Here is a 25359-nt window from a genome sequence, read left to right as displayed (position 1 = left end):
GTTATGAGCTCACTCTGATGGCAGCCTCAAATCAATGTAAATCACATTATAATGTCAAAATTGATGTGATGTGAGAGTAAGTTAAACAATTGTAAACCAATTTTAGGACAGAGCCCAAGAGACACTCTTACACTGTCAGGAGAGTGGCAGGAAGGGATTAGTGGATGGATCTGCTGCATTCAGGGATTTTGCACTTCAGGATCAGTTATTTAGATGTCCCTGTGTGTACCAAGACTTCACTCCCGATTTAAAGTTCTTGTAAAGTCATCTATAGACACCACAAAATACCCTCAGCAGAAATTGAGGGGCAGCTGGCTAGGGTGACAGAGTGGGTTTGGTTCATAATTTTTATGCACAAGGATGAACACATATTATGTCAAGTGGGTGAGAAACTGGGAACATACCGAACTCAACAAGTGCCAATTAATCCTGGGAGCCTTGTTTGTAACTGGTTAGGCTGAGAGGCCTGGAGCTAGGAAGATGGATTCAGGCATGAGATGAGTAGGGGATGCAGCAATAGACTCTAGGGTCAATGACGGAACCTCAGATGGATTCCTGTGCTAAAAATTATCAAAATCACACTTCCTGACTTCCTGGAGGACGTGCATTTTACTACATGACTCGGTCTATGATATTATCTTAGAAACCGTGGATTTTCATCGTCTGGAGTGAAAGTGGGAGATTATATACCAATCCATTGCCATGGATAACTTTGGGAAGGTGGAATTGGAAGAAGAATGAGGAAGGTGATTCATCTCAAAATCAGATCTGTACTGTTTGGTTTGTCACAACAAACACTGATTCTTTTACCTAAAAAAATCCAATAGAATAATTAAATCACACATGCATAAAAACACACATTCCTCCTCCCAAAAGAAATTTCATTGGATGAAGAGTCAGGAGACTTTACAATTGCCTAGGCAAATTCTTTGACCTCATCTCTCAGGAATCATAGTATTTCTGAGAGAATAAAATGCATCAGCTGATATAGATAGTACTTTGAGAAGTTGAAAGGGAGTCTGGAATGTAAAATGTTACTGTCATTATTCTTGGTAGGACATAAAGGGTAGTTTATAAATATCATTGACTGACTGTGACTTTAACGGTAATTACTGTAAGAGGGTCTTTTAGGCATACATTTTCAGAGGACTTTGGACACCAAAGATAAATGTTTAAAACTATGCATTCTGGATCCTATTAAATAAAACCTAATTTGACTTGTAGAAAGAAGAGTCTTTAAAGTCATGTTTGCACCCTGACTTCATAACTCATTTGTTTTGATACGTTTGAGTAAATTAGTTAATTTCTCTGAGCCTCAGTTTCCATGGCTATAAACAGAGGATATAATAATGCCTTTCTCCTAGGGCCATAGTGAGAAATACATGAGATAATTAATATTAACTGTGTAACCCTGATATGTATGCTAACCAGGACTGCTCATTTCCATGCAAAGCACAATTATTATTTGATGATGGCAAATGGTCATTCTTCTCTTTTACAAGTGGACAGACTGAAATAATGGGGAAAGTGATAAACTCAAAGCTGCAAGGTGAGTTAAGGTGATGGTTAGTAATAAATCCCAGGCCTAAGATTTGGCCATTAGGTCATAATAGGAACCATTTGATCAAATTCTGTAGAGGTACTCCTACCTTGGAGTGTTAGGGGCTTGTGATGTCTGGATGTTGGAAGAGACAGGCTCATCCCTTCGCCAGAGACCTGGGGATCCTTGGCATAGAGGTCATGAGGAAGTGGGGGAAATAAAGTGCAGTCTCTGTTGCTCTGTTACCAATAAGCACAAATCTCTCAAGCTGAAGAGCACTGTGGATGCCCCTAGTTTCCCGCACATGGGAAGGAGGTAGGGGAGAACTTGCTTAGATATCCCCTGAAGGAATAGCTGCTCTACCATTTCCTGACAATGGCTGGAAGCTGGAAAGGAAGCAACAATTGGGATGCTCAGTGTGGAAGAAGATTGATTGCTTTTCTCCTTCTCTATTCCTTAGTGGTCTGGAAGACAAGCTCTAACATTACACCTAGCAGAGTTCGAATCCTCACTCTGCCACCTACCACCTGGGTGACCTTAACTCATTTATAAAAAGAGGATAATATTAGACCCTCTTGGTATTAGTCAGAAAAGGCTAAGTCATGCTGCAGTAACAAATACAAAATATCAGTGATTTAAAACCACAGAGATCTATTTCTCACCCATACTGTATGTCCAGTGTGGGTCAGCAGAGGGTGACTGAAGCTTCCCCACCTTATGACGTTGCCTGTCCAACACAAGGCTTTAGGGCCCACCATTGCAGGGGAAAAGAGTACCTGTTCTTGGGTAATTCTATGTGGAGGTGACATATATCACTTCTGCTTAAATTTCATTGGCCAAAGCAGGTCATGTGGCCATGTCTAAATTTAAGAAGAGAACCAGAAGCCTTGGTGGGCACTGGTAGTATCCACCCCTACCACACCCTCCCTTTAGGATTATTGTAGGGATTGAATGTTACTGATATTGTTACAGTATTTTTAGTACCCACTAGAGCCTAGGCAGTACGTGATTAAAAAGATGACCAACATTGGGTCTCTGACTTTAAGCAGTTCAGAGTTAAATGGAGGGAATAAAATTAAACCAAGAGCCAAAATAAAATGTGGCAAGTGCTAAAAGCCCTGAGAACTGTGCATTGAGAGAAGAGAAAAGTGATCAAACTAATCCTTTCTGGATGAATGGGTGGGGAATGTGCTGTCTTCATGGGAAGTTTCACTGTGAAGGTGACACCTGTGAATTTTGATAAATGAAGGAATTCCTATGGTGGTGAGTAGGAGGAAAGGCAATCCAGATGGAGAAAGCAGCCTACACAAAGGCTCAGAGCAGAGAGAGTTGTGAGGGACTGAATGTTTGTGCCCCCCTCCCAAAATTCATGTGTTGAAATCTAATTCCCAAGGGGAGGATATTTGGAGGTGGGGCCATTGGGAGGTAATTAGGCCATGAAGGTGGAGCCCTCATGAATGGAATTAGTGCCCCCTCTTTCCACCTTGTGAGGACACAGCAAGAAGTCGGCTGTTTGCAACCTGGAAGAGGACTCTCATCAGAACCCAACCATGCTGGCACCTTTATCTCAGACTTCCAGCCTCTGGAACTATGAAAAATAAATTTCCTTTGTTTATAAGCCACCAACTTCTGGTATTTCATTACAGCAGCCTGAGCTGAGACAAGAGCGCATAGGGAGTACTTTCTGGGAAATATAAAGAAGAAGGGTTCATACTGGGGAAGTGCAGGAGATGATGGTGATAGGTAGGCAGAGCCCAGACCAATGAAAACCTTGCATGTGTACGTCATAGATAGAAATTTTTCTAAAAAAAGATCACAGGATTACTGATCCTGTGCCCAATGGTATGTCTTAACCATGGGGCAGTGGAAAGTCCTCTATCCTAGCCCCATAATCAGTTCAATTAGTTTTCTGAATGAATGATGCTCATGAGCTCTGTGACTTTTGGTATTTCAGGGTCTCACTGCCTTCATCTGTAAATGAAGGGGGTTTGAGCTACATAAATTTTGAGCTTCCTTCAAACATTGAAGTTCGAGGAACGTGACTCAGATATGCACTCTCCAAGGTGCTTCAGCCCCAGGAATACTGCCAAGCCAGTTTGACCAGATAATCTGACACAACCTCTCTAGTCTCCTCAGGCACGCTTCCTGGTTGGCGACCCGTTTTCAGGGGAAGCACAACTTTCTGGTGTGGGTAATTTGATAATGACGAAAGAAGTATAAAACTTATGATAAATATGTAAATTCAGGCACTGCCAAGCTTATTTTGTGGGTTTCAGCAATTGCAACCCAGGGGGAAAAAATGTCTTTCTAATCAATTAAATCACATATTTCAAGGTCTTGTATGTCTCAGAACTGCTGACTCGACTTGAAATATATTTTTGATCTTGCACTGTTCACAGGTGCCTAAAGGGGATCCTGATCAAGGCATTAAGTCTGTGACTTACAGAGCATCTAGCCTTATATTTGGTACTTTATCAAGACACTGTAATTATTGTACTTCATTCTGGCCTCTGTGGAGTCTGCCTGCATTAACGTCTGATTGACCTAGGCTATTGGAAGCCCTCTGGCGTAATGGTTAAGAACGCAGCTTTCAGAGACAAACTGTTTAATTTCTCAGGGTTTCGGTTTCCTCATCTGAAAAGTTTCTAACAAGCAATGAGAAAATTGCTTAGAGCAGTGCCTGTCACCTCTAGTAATGTTAGTTATAATTATAATTATTACTAAGAAATTGAAAGTGAGGCAGATCAATAGAGATACAAGGATAACGTGGAGAGAACCTGAGCAGGTGGGGTATGACTCAGATGCAGAGGGATTATATGGTGGTTGGGAAGGGAGCAGGTGGGGTCTCTAAGCGCTCAGAACAGCTTTGTTTTCCAAGGTAAATCCTAAAATCCGAATCCAACCAGATTTTCATATATTTGCATTTGAAGAATAATTATTCTTCTTCACGGTAACATTGTTGGCAATAATGGCGGTATCACAATCAAAGCGGATTTACTGGGAAGGTAATGGAGCTTAAGCTTCAGCCTCCCTCACCTGCATGGACCCCTTCTAAGGCCCTGTATTGAATTTTGTTTTCATATACATTTTTCTTTTTCTCAAAGAGGGCTGCCTCCCGCCAAACGTGTAAGCTCAGGGTCCCCCAGAGTCTGAATCAGCCCTGATCACAATGACTGGGAGATAGGGAAGTGTGGTTAAGGGTCCAGGCTCTGGACTCAGAATGGCCTGGGTTCAAAAAAGCTCAGCCTTTTGTTCCCTGGGTTAGTTCAGGCAGAAAAGTTAAGCACACTGAGACTAGATATCCTCATTTCTCCAAAGAGGATTATAAAAATACTACCTTCTTGATAGGGTTGGTCTAAATATTAAATGGGATCATGCAGAAGTGCACAATTAATATTGGATACTGTAACTGGTTCATCTTCCCTTTTGAGTAAGAGGGGGGTCTGAGTTTACTTGAGTAGAGAATTGGTCTGTCATCCCATTAGGGTTTGCATCATGCAATACTTTTCTTTGAATCCCTTTTCCCTCATCTCTCAGGCATCCAATGGCTCAGGTTAGAGAAATTCACATAGAAGACATCATAAAAATTGTAGAAATGATTGTCATTTGTGGGGCTTTCTGATATGGGGCATTTTATTGACAGAAGATGGGCTGGTAAAATCTGGTGTGTGTAGCATTCCGAATGCTTTTTTTATGAGGCTGGTCAAGACAGGTGACTGTGAGCCGTGAGGTCCCTTGAATGGGCAGACAAGTCACTTCCCAGGAAAGCTCACTGTCTCTGATGACAAAGATCTGCTTCTCTGCAGTCTCCCTTGAGAAGGTGAACGTTGAATTTGTAGCAGATTTGTGCAAAAAAGCCCTGTGGAGAAAGAAACACGGGCCAGTGGAAAGGACTCTCAAGGCTTATGCTCTTCAGAGCTTTGGAACTCAAATGCGAATGTCTGGGTCACTGATGCTGCTGCTCCCGAAATAACTCCCCTGATCGCCGGCCGGAACAGAGGGCTTTCCCCCTTTATGATTAACACAGCATGGTGGATGCCCAACAGTCCCAGAATACTTTGCACTCTTGGCATTCCAATTCTGTTCCTTTTTAAAGTGGTGAATTTATCCTCTTTCAACCAGGCCAACAGTCTAGAAGTTGCGAGTGAGACTTGGTCCTCCAGACGGAAAGATCCTATTCTGGTTTTGATGGTTTTATCATGTCACAGTTCAGACCCCTACTTTCAAGGCAATCTTCTTTCTTTTAACTACACACCCCACACACCTTATGCCAAACTGACTTCCACTTTTAACATCCCCGCAATGCCATATGTGGCTGCCAGGAGGGGTACCACTCGGATCTGCCTTCCGGACAACCTGCTGCGAGGGAGGTAGTTGGCTGGTGGTCAGTTGCTGAACTGAACAGACTGGGGACACGGGAGTTGGGCCGTTTCTGCCTGAGCCCTTTCTTCCTCTACCAGGCAGGCGGTCTTTGCTCTGGTGCCCTGGTGCTCACAGGGCCAGCCTGAGATAATCTCAAGGTTGCACTACCCAGTCTTCCTCCTTCCTTCTCTCCTTTCAAGGTGTCAGACCAGCATCGTCGTCTGAAAGCTCTCCACACCTGCTTCTGCTCCTTGTACTCTTTGCCCTTCACAGGCATTTTCCCTTCTACGTCTCATGGGATCTCAGTGTCTGCTTTTCAGAATGCCAAACTGATAGGTCATAAATTCTGTGTTTAATGAATTAAAAATTTCACAGAGTGAAGACCTTGGTAGTTTGGCAGACGTTTGAAGATACATTGCTGCCAACCCAAGAAGCCACATAGAAGCGACGCTGCAAAACACAAGAAGTGGTTGGGTTCCTGAAGGAAAACACTACCCATACGTACGCTAACCCTAAGTAGGGAGAATGTGTAACCTACACATTGTAGACATTTGAACAATATAGTCAGACCTCCACATTTTGGGTTTGGGTACATTTTAAAAAGATGCCTAATGAGGGAAGGGAGGCATGAGAAGGAGTGACGAGGAAGAGGGGACCAGAATCTGGAAATGGAGATGGAGAAGGGCAGACAGGACCAATGTCTTTGTAAGGGGTTCAGAGGCCACACTTGGAAAGGATGAGAGCCTGCCAAGGCTGGCTCTTCTCAGGGAAATCTGGATCTTAAATATCTTGGGAAGGAAGGAATTCTATGTGCTTATCATTATAGGGAGAAACTTTGCTGTAAGATTTGCTCATACGCAGAAAAGGGTCTATGAATGGTTGGCAGTGGTCAAAGGACGCACTACAGATTTACACTTTGTTTTAGTATGTGCTTTTCACAGACTTTTGAACTTTATTTTGATTTTTCTATTAAAGCAACCCTAATTGGATCTCTTTTCTACCTGCCACCAGTTCTAGGTTGGATTATTTCAATATCTAACTTCACCGTCTAGGGGACTATTGACAGTTTGGGTGGAACTATTCTTTGTTGGGCAGAATAGGTCTGCATCTTTCAGCCTGTGTCCACTAAATGCCAGTGGTGCCCCTGCCAACCAGTCATTGTGACAATGGAGAACTTTCCATACATTTCCAAATGCCCTCCCCTGCTTCAGGGATGTGGTACCATGTCTGGTTGAGAAAAAAGCAATTGCCACTGACTAGATATGGCCCTAGTATGAAAAGGGGTGGGGAGGAGGTTGGCCCTATAGCTCCCACATGTTGTATATCTCTCTCACTTCATTGAAAGTTCCTTAAGGACAAGGACAACATATGTCACTTTTGTCTTTAGTGCTGGCACAGTGTCTACCACATAATAGGTGGTCATGGGCCATGGGGTCAGGCACATTGGGGTTTAAATTCCATATCTGCCACTTTCAAGCTATTTTACTTTTTATTTTATTTTATTTTATTTTTTGGCCGCGCTGTGCAGCATGTGGGATCTTAGTTCCCCGACCAGGGATCAAACCCATGCCCCCTGCAGTGGAAGCACAGAGTCTTAACCGCTGGACAGCCAGGGAAGTCCCAATGCCACTTTCAAGCTATTATCACATTGGTCATCTCAGTGTTCTTATCTCTAAAATGGAGATAATAATAGTACCAATGAGCTGATGCGTGGAAAGCTGTAGATATAGTGCCTAGGGGAAAAAAATCTTCAATAAGTAGGAATTACCGTGCTACTAGTAATAAGTAATGTTGGTGGACTAAACATATATACATCAGAAAAAGCAACAATTCTTCCTTTCTAGGAATAGCGCCATGGTCATTGCATAAATTAGAACTTGTTATGTTCCAAGTGACGTAACCTGAGTCAGGTTGGTTTAAGCCAAATAAGAATTTATTGATTCACATAACTAAAAAGGCCAGGGAGGGATTCGGGCTCAAATGATGGCTTCAGGTGTCAGTTCATCTCCAGTTCTTGGCTCTACCTTCTAGTGTGTTGGCTTTATTCTTGACCTTCCTGTGGGAGTCCTGGCAGCTTCCTAGACCTGCCCTCTACAGTGGCATGGCTACAGAAGCTCTGGTGTCAGATCTTCTCAAATCCAAGTCCAGTGGAAAACTCTTGCAAGGTCCCAAGCTTCAGTCTGATGAAATGAGTTTATTTCATATTTATTTTACCTCGATCCAGTTTCTGTGGCCAACACAGCGTGAAGCGCTGATTAAGTCAGGCATAGTGGTGATGCCCCATCTTGGACCACATGGACTGAGGATAGGAAAAGAGAAGGTATCCAAAAGAAGTCTTTGGAAAGAAAGGCAATAGGTGTTAGGGAGACAATTGACAAATGTTCACTGGAGTCAGCAAATTGTTGGAGTCCACAATAAAAGATCAGTGAGACACAAGGAGGCATATCCTCTTTGGGGGAAAAAGCAAAATCCAGGTGAATCAAACCTATCAGATTTCTTTGGCAACTTTAAAGAATATTTTATAACCATGAGATTGAATAAAATGTTTTCATGCACAAGACTCTAGTTTAGCATTCACAAGGAGTGGGTGTGAATTGACAGTTCTCTGAACAAAGGAGTATTTACAATGGGATTCCTAAGAGCAGGTTCTTCACATGCGAACAGAATTAGTATACTAAACTAATGTCCTGTGCATGAAAGAGTTTTATTAGTTTTTTCTCCCTTAATTTCATATTTTTTTATTGCTTGTCTGTTGCGGTGGCAGAAAACCAAAGCGACAGTGACATTAACTAGTTCTGAGTGGTCATTCTCACCCATCATCAAACCAAGGCCTGGGCGAGCTCACTTCTAGAGGGTGGATTTGCTGAAATAGGACACTTGGGGTTCACAAGGTTTAGATAAGCCATTTGGACGACTGCCCCATGGTGGGTCAAGGACAGAAGTCACAAATTCTGAGGGGCATCTGCCACAGGGTCACAAAGTTCCAGAATCAGCCAGCAAGGATCTGAGAAGTCCTTCTTAGTCATGGTTTAAACTGTACTTTGAGGAACTCTCAGAGGAACCCAGGGGGAGTCCTGTTTCCACCTGAAGGCTGCTCTTCCTGTATGCGATTCATTTATTTACAAGACAATAGAAGATTTTGTCTGAATAACAACTTCCATGACTAAAGCATACTTGGAAATCCACTTATTTCACCCAAATCCTTTATATTCTGAGAAGAGGACCCAGAAGCCTTCTAAACTTGGAGGCCATTTTAGGTTATGGGAGAGAGATGACCTCTTTGACAAGAGGAGAGAGGGGTAAAAAACAAAAAACCCAATGACATCTATGTCTTTGTATATAATCTCTATCAATTAATTGACCTTTGTACTGCCTGGTGATTCTAAAAACCAAGAGATGCAGATTCCATCTGTTTGAATCCCTCCTGTGGTCAAGGTCTCCTTCCTACTAGACTCAGGGTCAGGTTTGTCTTCCAGCTTCTCTCCACACCTTTTATTCTGAAGATTTAGCTGACTTTGCCTCAGTCTTCAGGCCAGACACTCCAAGAGCAATTCGGGGCCACTCCCTGGCTGTTAGATACTGGCTTCCTTTAGCCTCAGTTGCTGTCTTGTGCCTCCGAGGTTTCTAAACCAAAAGTGATAGCCAGGAGTGTCTTTGCTGTGACACTGTCTCGAGAGGGGACCCCATGCTTCCGTCTGCTCAGTGCTTCCCTCCAAGAGCAACTTGAGTCCGATTCTTCTCAGCGTCCTCGGAGAAGGTTGCACAGCCCTTGTCAGCTAGCAAACACTCTGTAATGTTTGCTGATTTGCATCCATAAGTGAAATCTACCAGGGAAGAAGGCCCTTGTGAGATCCTGAGGTTCACTTTTTTGCTAGTTAGTGAGAGAACACATTTTTCAAATACTAATATCTCACACTGGATGGGAGATAGGCACCGTCCCAGCTCCCAGGCAAATACCTTTTCAGGGTGACCCTTGCAGAGCCCCAGGAATGAGCTCATTTCTCAGAAGGGGGTTCTTCACCTAAACAACAGACCCTTGCTTTGGGGAATAGAACAAGAAATTCCTTTGAGATTTCTCTTCTCACGCTTCTAGAGAGCCGGCCTTCTGCAGGCGGAGATGGCTTCCAGGCTGTTCATATGTAAACTGTGGCTGGCAGGCTGGTGGCCTTTTTGATATTCTGAGGTCTAGCAAAGATTTAGCTCCAAGGGGTCACCAAGAGGTCATGGTCTCCATGATTTCCTCTGTTATTTATCTTTGGCTTGTGGTACTGGAGCCTGCTTTTGATAGAGGGCATTTCTACCACAACGGCACGGAATCAAGAATTTCAGTGCTTTGGTTTGAGGTGGGGAAGGGTTGGCTTCTAAGCCTGTGAACATGTCACCAAGTGTATCTGAGAGTATCTCATTCTGCCCTTTTCTGATGAGCAAATTCATTTTGGGGGGTTTACCAACAGCAATCCCCAGACTCGGGTCAGGAAAGGAACTGTCCTGGTGAGGTCAGCAGTTTTTAGTTTGAGTAATTCCATTTTTCAGTTCCTTAAGAGATACTCTTGCCGTGAGACGGAGATGAAAACAGCATTTCTCAGGCCTCCACACTGCTGGTGACTCACCTATGACCGCCCTCTGTGCAGCCAGGGGACCATTTATGCTGAACTAGCCTTTGGATTCCTCTTCTCAGCGACAACAAAACTTGCGTGGCCAGCTCACAAGTCGACCGCAGGAGCATCCCTGGTCTGGTCAGTTCAGCAGGCTCTCAGGTCCCTGAGAGGACTCCTCAGCGCATTTTTCTTATGGGTTTGCTAACCCCATCCTATTTCATTTTGATTTAAGACAACTGTTCTCTCTCATCTGGGTCAGAAAGTATGGGCTGCATAGGATTTCAACCAGACACAAGGGGCCTGAATTGAATACCCAGCACTTTGGCCTGGAAAATTGGTTGTGTTATGCCCTGTGTTCTTGTTCCCCCCAAAAGCATCTCAGCAAGTGGCAGCATTTGGTCTCAGAAGTTCCTTTCTTGCGGTGGCTCTACCTCTGCCACAGAGTGCCAGGACAGACTGTGTGCTGTGCTATGCTGGGTCCTTCAAAGAAAACGATGTGACATGCTGGAGACATTGCCATCTGTGGGAGACTGCAGCTCTGGGCTCTATGCAGAAGGAAAAGGAAGTGCCATTACGTCCGGAATATGGCCAGTGAGTCAAATCCCCAGAGCAGCCGATGCTTCTCAAGGCAGTGGATGTGCCCCAGCATCTCAGCACACCTGGATTTGGATTAAGGGAGAACTGTTGGGTTCAGGGGCTAGAGAGGAAAAGAGAAGTGATCTATTTTGTATATCATTTTCCAGCAGTGGTCTTCTACATGAAACCCAGTTTACTTAGTGACCCAGGGCATGCAAGCAAAAGTTTTAGGAAATAATAGTGCCTCTTACTGTGTGTCAGCCTTCTTATTTTCTCTTTCTGTTTTTTTCTCTTTTTCTTTTTTCTGTTCTTTTAATTTAAAAACATCTTGGCTCACTAAATTGCTATTATAAACCACTATGGGTCAAAGCCCATATTTTGGAAAGCAGCACTGCATTAGTGTATATAAGCAACATCTCAGGAAATTTTATATAATATGGATTCTAATGCACTCAGTCTTGGGTCCTCCAAATCTGCATTTTATGTTAACCCAACTCTAACGTGACCAGTGTGAGGGCAGGAAAGTGTTTGGATCTCTGGTATATATCCCGTGGTTTGAATACAGAGCCTAGTACAGAACAGGCCCTTGATCAATGTTGGTTGAATAAACGAATGAATGCAAAAGCATGCCTAGTGATTTAGATTTAAGTGGCCTAGGGATTACCATTGTGTTTGCTTTGTCTTTTAATTATCTTTTTTGGGGGGGCAAGGGGTTAACAGTTTATTTTAATAAAATTTCAAGCTTACTGAAAAGATTCAAAAATAGAACAGAGATGTCCATTTATCTTTTACTTAAATTTCTAGTTTAGCTACATTTGCATTTTCTCATCACCTTATCTAATTTGTTTTTTCTTCTGAACCATGTGAGAGTTAGTCGTAGACAAAAAATTCCCCTTTACTACTAAATACTTCAGCACGTATTTTTCTAAGAAGAAGAACATTCTCTTACTCGGGTTACAACGTGAGGGGCCCCTAGATTGGAGGTTAAGTGCCGAAATTATTAAACACTGGGCAGTGGTGATCTTCACGTGACTCCGTTCTCCATCCCAGCCCCATCCAGCATACTTCCCTTTTTATCTGTACTACTCTCCTTGGTTTTATAATGTAAATAATCAGACAATCTCCAGACTTTTGAGTCTCAGACTTGCTTTGAGTTCCCACACTGGAAGCAACCTTAAATCTTCTAATCTGTGGTTTCTCCAGTGCAGAAATTATCTAGCCTCCTCTGAAACCACTGGAGAAATTTAAAGAAAATGCAAATTTCCAAAGCTCAGCCTTGGAGCTTCAATTCAGATAGGTGGGGGGTTGTGTGGCCCAGAAATCTGCATTCTACCTTCTCAAGCCCCATCTCCCTTGCCTTCCCCCAGCTGGTGATGGCTCAGCCAGAGCTGAGAAGCACAGCTCCAGTGACTTCTCCCCACGGTAGAATACTCTACTTAGTGATCACATTTCTCAGGATGGCAGAGAGAAGCCCCCAGAGGTCTGCTGCACATGGGAAAGTTCTGCTTCTTAGAAATTTCTTTCTCATATCAGCTTCAGTTGCTTTTCTAATGCTGCTGGTCTTGGTTCTGCCCTCTGAAGTACCTTAAAACAAGGTCAATAGGCAGCCTGTCTGCTCCTTGTAAAAATACAGAAAAAGTATAAAAGTCACTCAAAATCTCACCACCTTGAGAACTTTATTAAGATTTTTATATTTTCCTATAGCCTTCATATGTGTATATATATAATTTATATATATAAACGCACATTACACACACCTTATGTTTTAATAGAATGAAGATCATAATACATTGTGGTTCTACTGTTACATATTTTGGGTTTTCTCTCTTAACATTATATCATAGAACTATTCGAAAGTATGCTTTGAGAGCACATTTTCAAATGACTGCATTAAATTCCACTGTTTTGATCTATTGGAATTTTTTCAACCGTTTCCTATTAATGTTTATGTAGGTTGTTTCCAGTTTTTCACTATCCTAACTAATGCTTAAGTAAACATATTACAAATTATTGTCTGCATCCTTGATTATTTCTTTAAGCTAGATTCCTAGAAGTATAAATATTGAGTCAAAAAACATGCTTAAAAACTGTGATATATATTGCCAACTTACTATGCAGAGGTTGTGAAAATTTTAACTTCGAACAGTTTTGATCTCTTTTTAGAAGTTAGTAATTTTTTAGAGATGTCAATTTGATCGGTTAAAACTTGCATTTTGCTGTGGTTTCTAACCTGCATTCCTTTGTTTACTCATGAGGCTGAACATGGTTTTTATCTATTTATATATATATATAAACACATACATATATACACATATATATAGAGATTACTTACCAGGCAGAGCATATTCGTGTGTGTGTGTGTGTGTGTGTGTGTGTGTGTGTATTTTTCCCATTTTTTTGGGCCATTTCTGTTAAATAGGATGTTAAGGGGTAAAGAAATAGACTGAATCTATTTTTCTGCTGGAGAAAGGGGGCCTCATGCTTTTCTTGTAGGTTTGTAAATACCCTCCTACCCTCTTTTTTACATGTAATAAATATCAATTTATTCTTCTCTTTTTTAACACTGTGGTAAAATATACACAACGTAAAATTTACCATTTTAAAGTGTACAGTTCGGTGGCATTAAGTAAGTTCACGTTATTCTGCAAGCATCATCAGCGTCCATCTCCAGAATTTTCCCATCCTCCCTAACTGAAACTCTGTACCTATTAGACACTAACTCCCCAGCCCCTGACAACTACCATGCTACTTTCTGTCTCTATGAATTTGACTCTAGGAAACCTACATAAGTGGAATTGTGCATTTATCCTTCTGTGACTGGCTTATTTCAGTTAGCATGACGTCTTCAAGGTTCATCCACGTTGTAGCATGTGTCAGAATTTCCTTCCTTTTTTAAGGATACGTAATATTCCATTGTGTGTAGATACTATGTTTTGTTGATGCGTTCATCTGTTGATGGAAGCAACTTGGGTTGCTTCCACCTTCTGGCAATTATGAGTAATGCTGCTATGAATATGGGTGTACAAATATCTATTCAAGTCCCCGCTTTCACTTCTTTTGGGTATATACCCAGAAGTAAGATTGCTGGATCATATGGTAATTCTCTTTAAATTTTTTGGGAGCCGTCATGCCATTTCCCACAGTGGCTGTACCATTTTATATTCTCACCAGTAATACACAAAGGTTTCAATTTCTCCACATCCTCACCAACACTTGTTATTTTCTGGAGTTTTTTTGGTTTGTTTTTGTTTTTTTGAGTTTAGTTTGTTTGTTTGTTGTTTGATAATAGCCATCTAATGGCTTGGAAGTGGTGTCTCATTGTAGTTCTTTTCTCTTTAATCAAATAAAATATGACAGCCTGCCCTGATTTCCAGCAGCTAGATGGGAAATTCAATCTCAGTCATTTGGAGGGGGAGTCTCCCTACTTCCTAGAATCACACCAGTGCTTGGTGCCAGGAAATTAGAGGACTGTCAAGTAATATCAAGGTCACCAGAATTGCCTGTGATAGCTCCTTGTCTACACCCTTCATGGCTCTTTGCTTCCAGGGAACATGTGTAGACTTGAAATGCGTTGGGTTCTGGCGCCATAGTGGTCTTGCTACCTCCTTGGGGATCTGCTACCAAGCAGGCTCCCCAGTCTCTTACCGCATCCCAACCTGGATGTACCCATTTTAATTATGGGAAAATTTCATCAGTTGGCTTCAAGGTATTCTTCACAATATTTCTTTTTTATTAATTTTCAAATTATTAAAAACATACAGAGTAGAAAAAATATATAACGGATTCCCTTGAACTCACAATTTTAATACATTTTAACATTATGCCTTATAAAAACTCCTGCACAAGTGTACAAAGAGACATGCGCAGGACATTTATTATAACAATGTTTGCAAGAGTAAAAAATTAAAGCAACTTAATGTCCATCAATAGGAAATGGCCAAATATATATATATATATATAAAACAATTTCTTTATCCATTCATTCACTGATGGACACTTAGATTGTTTCCATATCTTGGATTGTAAATAATGCTGCAATGAACATGGGGCTGCATATATCTTTTCAGTTTAGTGCTTTTAATACTTCAAAAGCTATTTAAAATTTTTTTAATTCTTAAAAAATTTGAGCCAAAGTTTTAACATTTGTTAATAAGTTTTCTCTATATTAGGGATATTAATACTTTTACTATGAGCCATTTACACGTGTTTTTTCATAATTGGTCTGTAAACTTTTAGTTTTGTTTTCTGGGGGTTTTGAATATTTACCTAAATTTTCCTTTCTTTTTTAAAGAGAAAATGTATATTTGTTTATATTTGCCTCTTTAATCCATCTAGAAATTATTGTAATATATGGTATAAGAATAGTATCCCATTTGATTTCTTTTTTCTTTCTTTCTTTCTTCTTTTTTAACCAAATAGTTAGTCAATTTTCCTTAAATCATTTGTTAAATAATTCTTCCTTTCTCATTAGTTTTGTAATGCTTCCTTTATCACACTAAGTGCTTTTATAGCCATTATTTCCATTGATTTGTGTCAATTCTAGAATCAATAGTGAATTGTTTTATTTATCTAATTTTACAATATGTCTTAATAGCTAAGTTCAATGCTTATGACCTGCTTGCTCATAAACTTATCAAGTTACATTCACCTGTCAGTTTTTTCCAGATGAACTTTAGAATTATTTTTTCATATTAACAAAATCCCATTGTGATCATGTTTAATCTATAGATTAATTAGAGGAAAATGGAAAAATTCATAATATTCAGTATTCCCCTTCAGGGACATGGTATATATTTCTACTTATTCAAAAATTTTTAAATATCATTAAAAAATTTTAAATGTTTGCTTGTATAAATTCTGTATATATCTTCCTGGAGATATTCCTTTGTATTCTATGTTGTTTGTTAATAAAAATATATAAAGATATATTTGCATCGATTATTATGGCATACAGAAAAATTATTGAGCTTTGAGTATTTATAATTCAGCCTCTCTAGTAGTGACTAGAAGTGTCTTATTAATTCTAAAAGTTAGTTCACCTGAGTTTTCTAGGAGTATAATCATATTGACAACAATTAGTAACCGTTTTGCCTTTCTTTTCCAATGTTCACATCTCTTAAATATGTTCCATGCCTTAATGCATTCCCTAGGAATTTCAAAAACATCGATGCAAGGATCTTTGATGTCTTCCCAATTTAATGTAGATGATTCTAGTAATTTGTTCTTAATTGTGATGTCTGTTATAGTTTTTTTATAAAATTTTTTTTTTTTTTTTTTTTTTTTTTTTTTTTGCGGAACGCGGGCCTCTCACTGCTGTGGCCTCTCCCGTTGCGGAGCACAGGCTCCGGACGCGCAGGCTCAGTGGCCATGGCTCACGGGCCCAGCCGCTCCACGGCATGTGGGATCTTCCCAGACCGGGTCACAAACCCACGTCCCCTGCATCGGCAGGCGGACTCTCAACCACTGCGCCACCAGGGAAGCCCTAAAATAGTTTTTATCCCTCTAAGATAGCATCCTCCTTTTATGAGTTTACCATAGGTTTTATCAGTAATATATGTTAATTTTATGACAACTTTTAGCATCTGTTGAAATAATTATAAGGTTTTCATTATTGCTACTATCAATATAGTTTATTAAATGAACAGATATCCTGGTTATAGGCACATTCTTTTAGCTCTTTCCTCTAATATAGAGCTAATTTGTCAGAGTGCTGTTCACCCCAGATAATAAACTCTTCTCAATGCAGTGACACGTGCCAGTTTTTGTTTTCTCCACAATGGCCTCTGTATCATTGACACTTTATTTTTTGACAATCTTTTGGTTTGCAGTAAATAGTTTAACTGTTTTCCAAAGGGTAAATAAACATGGTTTATTTGAATGGTTAAAATATACTGTGTGAGTTTGAAGTTGGTGACTTGTCTTGTAGAAGTGGGTCCTATACTAGATCTAACTCTTGTCACCTTTAAATCAATTCTAATAAAAAGAATACCAAGAAAATAAAAATGTGAGCCAAGAAACCCTGAAAACATGTTGTTGGGAGGTGATAAACCGGAATGCAGAACACACTGCCACAGGAGCTATGCTGATTGTTTACACAGGGAAAAGCATCAGTGTCCTCCCCTCCCCACTCTGGCACATGTGTGCATCGCAAACACGCCAACTACACAGCGAGGGCCCACTTAAGTATCAATCATTTAACCATTCAACAAAAATTTATTCAGTGTCTACTATGTGACCTACTCTGTGCTAGGTTTTGGGGATATATTTTAGACAAGTTAGACATGATTCTTGTCTTTATGGAGCTTACATATTAATAAGTAAGACTTGAAAGCTTTTTCATTTTCATTTTTTTGTCTCTTGTCAGACTTCATAAGCTGTTAGTTTTTCATTTCTTTTGCTACATCTTTTAATTATATAACACAGCTTCCTAATTGCTGATGGTCTGAATGTTCTTGGATTATTCATTCAATATGTGACAGGCACTGTTCTGGGTACTGAGGATTCCAAAGTGAAGAAAAAAAGACAAAAAACTCTGTCCCCACAGAGCTTACTACATTCTAAAGAAATCCTGATTCCAAGGATTTGCAAGATTCATTCAACTTTAATATGCCATGTATACCAGAGGCACTTAAAAAAAAAGAAAAAAGAAGTGAACCAAGCATTCAGGAAAGACAGAAATGCAGAAGTTGATGCAAGAAAGGATTTCTAGTTAATAATGATTTAAATTGAAATTCAGTTAACCTCCCTCTCCAGGTAATTCAATTGTCTAGTTTTTAACAAATTTCAATATATATGACTCCAGCTTTTCATAAAAAACACAAAAGACTCATCAGGCTTCTTTAGTCTGGTGCATTTCTTTGCTCAAATTTTTGGCTTCATAGGCAGAAATCTTTAAACAAGAGGCAAAATGATAAGTGAAGTACAGGTGTTTATTAGGCAGTTTCAAATGGTAAAGCAGCTCTCCCATATTCTCCTTGCCTCCAAAAAGGACTTCCCAAATAGTGGGAGGCAGCACAAAGTAGGGACTTTTCTGAGATCACCTATTAACTGAATAGAGACCAAACAGGGAGAATGTAGGTACTGTTGTAATTATCTCCTCCACTGAGGATAAGGCTGGTACGTTTTTCTTCTATGGGATAATTCTGTATCAGCAATGTTTTACTTTGGTACTTGATGCAATTAAAATAAGAAATGTTCATTAGTTGAATCCATTCATTCATTGGATCAACAGATGTTTACTGAGTACCTCCTACGTGCCCGGCCCCCTGCTTCTGTGGATCTTGCAGTTTTGGTGGCAAGTAGATATTGAACCAGTTAGTACAATACACATGGGATTGGTATCACAAGAGTGGGGAGACTAGATTGGCGGAGGAAAAACAGGATCCTGTGCAAGGTATGTTAAGGAGCGTTACAATAAACCGTAAAGCATTTATTCATTCATTCACTCAAGGGTCAGTAAGAATTTCTGAGGAAAAATGACTCTAAGGCCAAACTCACAGCGGCACTTCAATACAGTCCCCACTGAGTTTAATGACTAATGAACTGGCTTCCTAGCGAGATTTAAAGCTACCTAGAGGTGCAGTGATGGTTATGAGAGGGAATGATTTTCCTAAGTCATATTTCTCTAACAATAATAGTAATGATAACAGCTCGCCTTTGTTATTTTCTGTGTGCAGGGCACGATGCTAAGCACTTTACACAGTATACTCCATAACACTCAGAGTAACGCTAAGGCAGGGAAATCAGTATCCCCATTGTACAGATGAAGCTTCTGAGGCTCAGAGACGTACGAAACTGGTCCAAGGTTACGCATCTAGAAAGCGGTAGGTTCGGGATGTCATAGAACCTACCAGGAGTTGGGCTTTTTAAAATGAAGGCCAGGGACAGGAAATACATCTGCATACCTAGCCAAACATGTCAAGAATGTGAAATAACTCCCTCCCAGTTTTCACAGCGTTTCAGAGAGTTAAGTAAATAATCTTCAGCAGAATCCAATCCAAGCGCGCAGTTCTTTGCATTCGGCACACACACTTGCCGAGGAGAAGACACCGTTCATTGCAGAGAATGCTTCTAGTTTACTTCATCCCTACTCCTGGTAATGACCTAGCCCTGGTTTTTCTTCAAGGACCACTTTAGAGCAAACCCCCTTTTCCCCAAGCGTCTACTTACCAAAAAAAAGAAAAAAGAAAGTGGCCCACAGCTGGGTTCAGGTAGCCCCTGCTGTTCTGTTTCATGAAGGTTTTGAAGAAACCTAGAGCTGTTACCGAGTTTCACCATCATTTAATCAATGGACAAACTCTCCTTACCATCAACTCTCCTACTTGTCCTACGCAAATGCAGAGGAAACTAGCCTTCGCAGGGGCCTCAGAGGCACCAGGAGGATCTGCTTATACTTTCTTCCTCCCTTTTCTTCTTTCCCTTCATCATCACTACCATCATTGCTATCATTTATTAAGCACTTACTGTGTGTCCAGTACTCTCTTAAGGTTTTATATATATTTAAGCCTCAGAACAATCTTATGAGGCAGCTACCACTAACTCAGTTTTCAGTGATGAAGGAGGCTGTGAGGCTATTTAACTGCAAGGTCACACAATGAGGAGCAAAAGTCTGGATTAAAACACAGATCTGTTTAACTCCAGGGGATGTGTTTTTAAGTGCCAAGCGGTACTGCTCCTCTTAAAGGACTTACAATGGGGCAGAGGATCACGGAACAATGGACCGGATGTGTGGATCTAAGATATGCCTATATTTACATAAAGCAATAGGATGGAGATTTAGATGTTATTAATCTGAGGTCCATAGACCCCCGGGTGTTTAAAAATGGATTTTGGAGGGTTTGTAACCCCCTAAAACAGGAGTCAGCAAATTTTTTCTTAAAAGATGAGGTAGGAACTATTTTAGGCTTTGTAGTCTTTATGGTCTCTGTTGCAAACACCTCTCGCTACTGTTGTAGTGCAAAAACAGCCACAGATGATACACAAACAAGTGGGCAAGGCTATGTTCCAATAAAACTTTATTTACAAAAACAGGCAGCTAGCCAGCAGGCTCTATGTGCATCGTTATTTTTGTTGCTGTTATTAGGAGAAAATCTTATAGCTTTCCATAGCTTCTCTAGTAGGTTCAAAATCCAAGATGGCTAAGAACTGGTCTAAATGGTCTCCAAGTTGCTCTAAATTTAGACATTCCAGGATTCTATGATTTTGCATGCCTTTTCAATTAACACACTCTTTAGAAATTCTTTTTCCTTAGCAGGTTCATTTGATGGATTCTGCTGTGAACTCTTAAGTGGACTATAATTACTGTCTGTTGAGAAGGAAACACAGGACACAGTACCATTTCAACACTCCCTGGCTTACCTGGCTGAAACACAAGGACATTCCAGACTGGATTATAGCAGCTCAGTCCTGAACTAGCTAGTCTGAGGTTTGCCAAGGCTTTTTCCTTTTCCCAGAGACTACATTCTGTGCTTCACTGAGCCTTCTCCACAGAAAGTATTCACTTATCCTGACCACTCTGATACACAGTCTGGATTCCTAGAGTCAGCCAGGTCTGCCCAGCTGTGGTGTGGAGGGGAGGGATGCTGTCGGAAGTGTTTTCTTGATGGATCTCTGCTTCTGTTTGGAGACCCTCTCTCTTCCAAGGAAACATGGTTCTTTCTCTTAGGATTCCCAGTTTCATGAGATACAGCATCTTATTTACTATCTGCGATTCCACCAACATGTACCTTTACCATGCCTCCCACTCTATGGGACTTGTCTTCCCCTAACTATCATCTTTAGGTGGAGATGGCTAATTATATTCCATTGTGTCCACCACAGAGCCTGATACCATGATTTGCATATATATTTTAGGTTATTAGCACTGAGATCCCTGAAAGCTACAGAGAGTTTTGAATTCTTGCATTACTTTTGAAAAATCAAAATAATGATTATCCTATCAACTTGAATAAAATGCAGCATTGGCTGCTTTAAATTTTAGAGAAAAGAGATTATATTAAAGCAAAAAAATTACAAATGCTATGAGTCATAATGTGATTGCATTTATATTCCAGATTTCTGAGAAGGGACACAGGGTAAGAAGTAGGAGGGAAAAATAAGAGGGGAGAAAGAAATGGTAGAAACTAATAGAGGAGAGAATGAAACAAAGGGAATAGAGAGACAAAGAGGAATACAGAAGGAAACACTGAATGCAGAGGAAGCCTGTTTGCTAACCAACTACTGCTTGGTTGAAATTCAGTGTCATTAGGATATAGCCATTTTTCACAGCAAGTGCCCCCCAAAGAAGGAAATAAACCAGCAAATGAAAATGACAGGAATGTAAATCACTTAGCTAGTACTTACGGAGACTTTATTCTATATTAGATCCCTGTAGGCATCACATCAGGATTAGTGTTAGCTCTCTGAAATGAAACATCCATAAGAGGACCACATGGTACTGACTGCACCTCCAACTAATATTTCAGTTCAGCTTTAATTATCATGTTCATCTGGCACCGGCATGGTGCCATGTAAATAGAAATGGGTCATGGGAGGCCTGGGTTCTTGTCCTGCATTTGATGATGTGACCTTGGTTGGCCAATCTCTGTGCCTCAGTTTCCTCATTTGTCAAATGTGAATAAGAATTCTCTGCTCTGTTTATTTCACAAGAGGAGAGGAGGATGGAAATATATATATATATATATATATATATATATATATGTATAAAATGCCAGATAAATGTAAAATTGACCTTGTTCTTTTTACTTAACAAGGTAGTAAGTAGGCGGAGGGGTGGTGATGGTGGCATTCTGCACAGAAGACTTGGTGACTCAATGACGTGTCTTCGTTTCTCTCAGTAATATCTGGTCTGGGATTATTACTGCTTTCTCGATGTTTTTAGGCATACTTTTCCCCTTCAGAAATGCCAGAGGTGAAAAATACTATTTGACTGCTATAATTTGTCACCCTCGCTGCCTGAGCAAGATGTGTATAGACAGTTTAGTAATTAAGCTTTTCAACCTGCATCATAAAGTTTTATTCCAGCAAAGTCTATATTTATCAGCTAACAAGTATTAAATCATCCCACTGCTCAAGCCGTTTCTCACTTGAATATGCTCCTTTCAAAACAGAGCAGACTTCCTTGGCTGGTTTAATAAAAGTTCTTGCTTGGCAGTACTGTGGTGCTGTGTGGTCCTGTGGCGCTGACATACATACACCTTGGTAACTCTGCCAAAAGGTGCTGACCCCTATTTCTCAGGGGACTTAGCTGCCTTCGCCCTGGGTCATTTAGGGCATCCTGGCCATCTGAGGCTTGATGGCTTCTAGCACAAGATATTCCCATATCCATTTCAATTTCTAAAGAGGAAGAGGTAAATGAAAATAGAGAAACAAACTTTTGAAACATTTTCTTTCCTTATTTGAGCATCAGGGAATTGGTCCGTTTCTATCAGAGATGGATCTAAATGTAAAATGAATTTTCAAAATGATTAAATTAGCAAAGTAACAATGATCTACATACTAAGCAGGGTTGAGTGCATTCCCGTATTGCCATAGTCTTCTTTAAGCAGATACACAATTATTAGGGAAACACACTTTGAATGAATAGATATTAAAAGTCGTCAGTAATGGCTTAGAATAATTTCTGCAGGTAACCCACTCCACCTTATAAATCATTTTCTCTCTCTTCTTGGGAGTATATACACTCATGAGACGAATATAACACTGCTTTTAAATCTTCAGTATGCTTTCACTCAAATGGCTCCAGAATTATATTAGTTAAAAACAGAATAGTTACTTAATATATTTGAATGTACTATTTTACCATATTTTAAGGGTATAACCAGAATAAAGACAAATGTTAATCAAATATAGGCCAAAATGATGAAAGAAATCTCAATATTTTTATCATATCATGCCAGAGATCACAGTAATTTCCCTTTTCCTTTCTATGCTTTCAAAAATAAGTGATGTTAACCACATGTAGGCATTTCAGTTTTCCATGAATTGATTGCTGATAGGAGATGTATAATGACATTTCATAGAATCACAAAACCCACTCTGTAGTTACACAAACAAATTCTGCCTGTGCCTGTGTGTGTGTGTATGTATGATAGTGGGCACGTAAGTGTGAGATTTTAAATACTACCAAGCTAAGGAGTCTTTGGTTGAACTTTTCTCAGTTTGAGAGGCTACAACAGTTTCTTTCCTTTCAAAATGGCAAAACGGAACTCACCATTTCACTTTCCAAATTAGCAACAGGTAGCTTGTTTGGAAGGCTGGGGATCAATTTCTCTCCAGCCAGCAAGTCATGGGGTTGTCACTGAAGCATGTGGGTGATATGCTGAACCGCTAAGTTGGCAAATATTGAACTGTTTTAAGTGCATCTATTTTCTGGTTCAGTAAATTTTTTTGTATTAAATTCATTAAACTTGACAGAGTCTAAATGCCACAGCACATACTGCAGAGGACATAAAAGTAACAGCACTAGCCACAGGAGACAGCAAAAGGTAAAGATCAATATAATTTCTCTCAGTTTCTCTTTAATTTTTATCTTTCCTATTAAGACTGGATTTTTTTCCCCTAAGGTTAAAAAGTACTGTGTGACTTGGAAAGTCAAGTTGAATCTGGTTATTTTCTGAAAATTTGAAGAGACATTTCTTTGTCAGTCAAGTTGCCCTCCAAACTGCGTTCTTAGAGATGATGACATATGTGACCTACAATTCAGGATCATTTAATAACTTGGAAGAGAAATGAGAAACAAAAATTACACTCTGTTATCCACAGTTTGGAGGAATCTTGTAGTTTGGCAATTTGTAAAAATACTGAATCAAGGACATACTTGAAGATTTATAATGAGGCCTTGATAATGATTATTCTTCACTTGGGATTGAAATTTTCAAAAGAATAATAAAGGTTTCTGAACATGAACTGTTACTTTGATTTGACATAATTTGGGGGGAGAGTCATTTGTTTTTCTTAAGCACTACTTTGCCTCCAACAAGGAGTAGACATGGCAATTCAGAAAAGTGGAGGAAAGTGTAAAGTACAAGGAATTTCATTCTAGCATGAGTTGTAACTATTGAAATTATAAAATTGATTTTTTACTCCATATGAAAAATAACAATCAGTAAAGAACAATTTTCCGGTAATTTCTCTCAACAAAATATAAAACAAAATAATCAATGACAGAAAATTGTGAAAACCCCAAAGTACATGTAAAAGATAAGAATACAGGTACTAAATATGATCCTTTAAAGCTTCCAGAACACATAAGGCAGAAGTGATGCAGCCATCAAAGTTGGACTGAGTAAATCCATCCCCTCCACACACAAGAAAAGGTTTGAGGTGAAGAGTCATTTGACCAGGAGAGTTGGCAGCAGCATTTGTAACCTGAAAATGTTAAAAAAATAATTGAAATTGACATTCTGTGCTCTGTTGTGCTGTCACGTCAGTGTCTACCTGGGGAACGTTTCTCTACCTGGAGAAATCAAGGTGTTTCACAACGAGCAATGGAAAACTAAGCCAAGGCCCCTTGGCTAAGTTAAGGATTAAGTGCAAACAATATACATTCACAGTTTGACTAGCAAGGCTACATCACAATTTACAAAGTTCCAGATTAGTGCTAATTGTCATTCAGCTTGAAATTTTTCACCATGTGGAGGAAAAAAAAAGTGAGGACCTCCTCCTTCCTCTACGAATGAAAACATTTTCCTAAACCAATCAGTCACAAGGGCAAGGACTACTTTTCCTTTATTCCCACTAATTAGAACACCATATCCTTTTATTGTCAATTATGTACTGACTTTCAATCTTGGTAAAGAAGATAGCCTGAAAACATAGAATATTTCCAACTAGTTCCATAAATTGCTCCTTTCTGCAAATGTAACCATATCTGGTCTCCCTGGAAGAGCTGAAGAATTGCATGATTCTCGCCCAAGTGTTTACATTGAAATTTTTAAATGTTTACTTTTTCAGTTATTTGATAAGATAACCAGAAGTGTATTGAACTTCAAAATTCATAGGTCATGATCTGCTAAATTAGTTGAAAGTACAGTTAATCTTTTCATTAGGGAGAACAAAATTCATGAAATCATTCACCTATTATTGAGGACCTGCTATGTGCCAGACAAGGTAGATTCAAAAGAGATTTAAAGGGTCATGTCCTTAAGGAGTTTCCAGTTCAGCATGACTGCTGGCATATAAGTGTCTAAGGCCTAAGACAGAGTGAAAGGCAATGTGCTATAAGAACACATGGGAGGAGGCCAGCACACCTGACAGAGGACAGAGAAAGCTTCAAAGGGGCAT

At 39.9% G+C, this 25359-nt stretch overlaps 1 protein-coding gene and 1 long non-coding RNA gene across 7 annotated transcripts in view; one reads left to right on the top strand and one right to left on the bottom strand.

Annotated features, from left to right (window-relative positions):
- LOC112399585 (uncharacterized) overlaps positions 1 to 25359 on the top strand; it is a 443663-nt gene that overhangs the window by 156268 nt on the left and 262036 nt on the right. The window lies entirely within an intron of this gene.
- The window catches only part of RNLS (renalase, FAD dependent amine oxidase), a 266454-nt gene continuing 262487 nt past the window's right edge, over positions 21393 to 25359 (bottom strand). The window contains exon 7 of the mRNA XM_024744819.1: positions 21393 to 24444. Coding sequence (XP_024600587.1) covers positions 24292 to 24444 — 153 coding nt within the window. The 3' untranslated portion in view covers positions 21393 to 24291. The remainder of the gene's footprint in view (positions 24445 to 25359) is intronic.

Source organism: Neophocaena asiaeorientalis, unplaced genomic scaffold (genome assembly GCF_003031525.2).
Source record: "Neophocaena asiaeorientalis asiaeorientalis breed wild unplaced genomic scaffold, Neophocaena_asiaeorientalis_V1.1 scaffold131, whole genome shotgun sequence".
Lineage (NCBI taxonomy): Eukaryota > Metazoa > Chordata > Mammalia > Artiodactyla > Phocoenidae > Neophocaena > Neophocaena asiaeorientalis.
The sequence above is the reverse complement of the archived record's forward strand: the minus strand, read 5'-3'. Positions and strand labels throughout refer to the sequence as shown.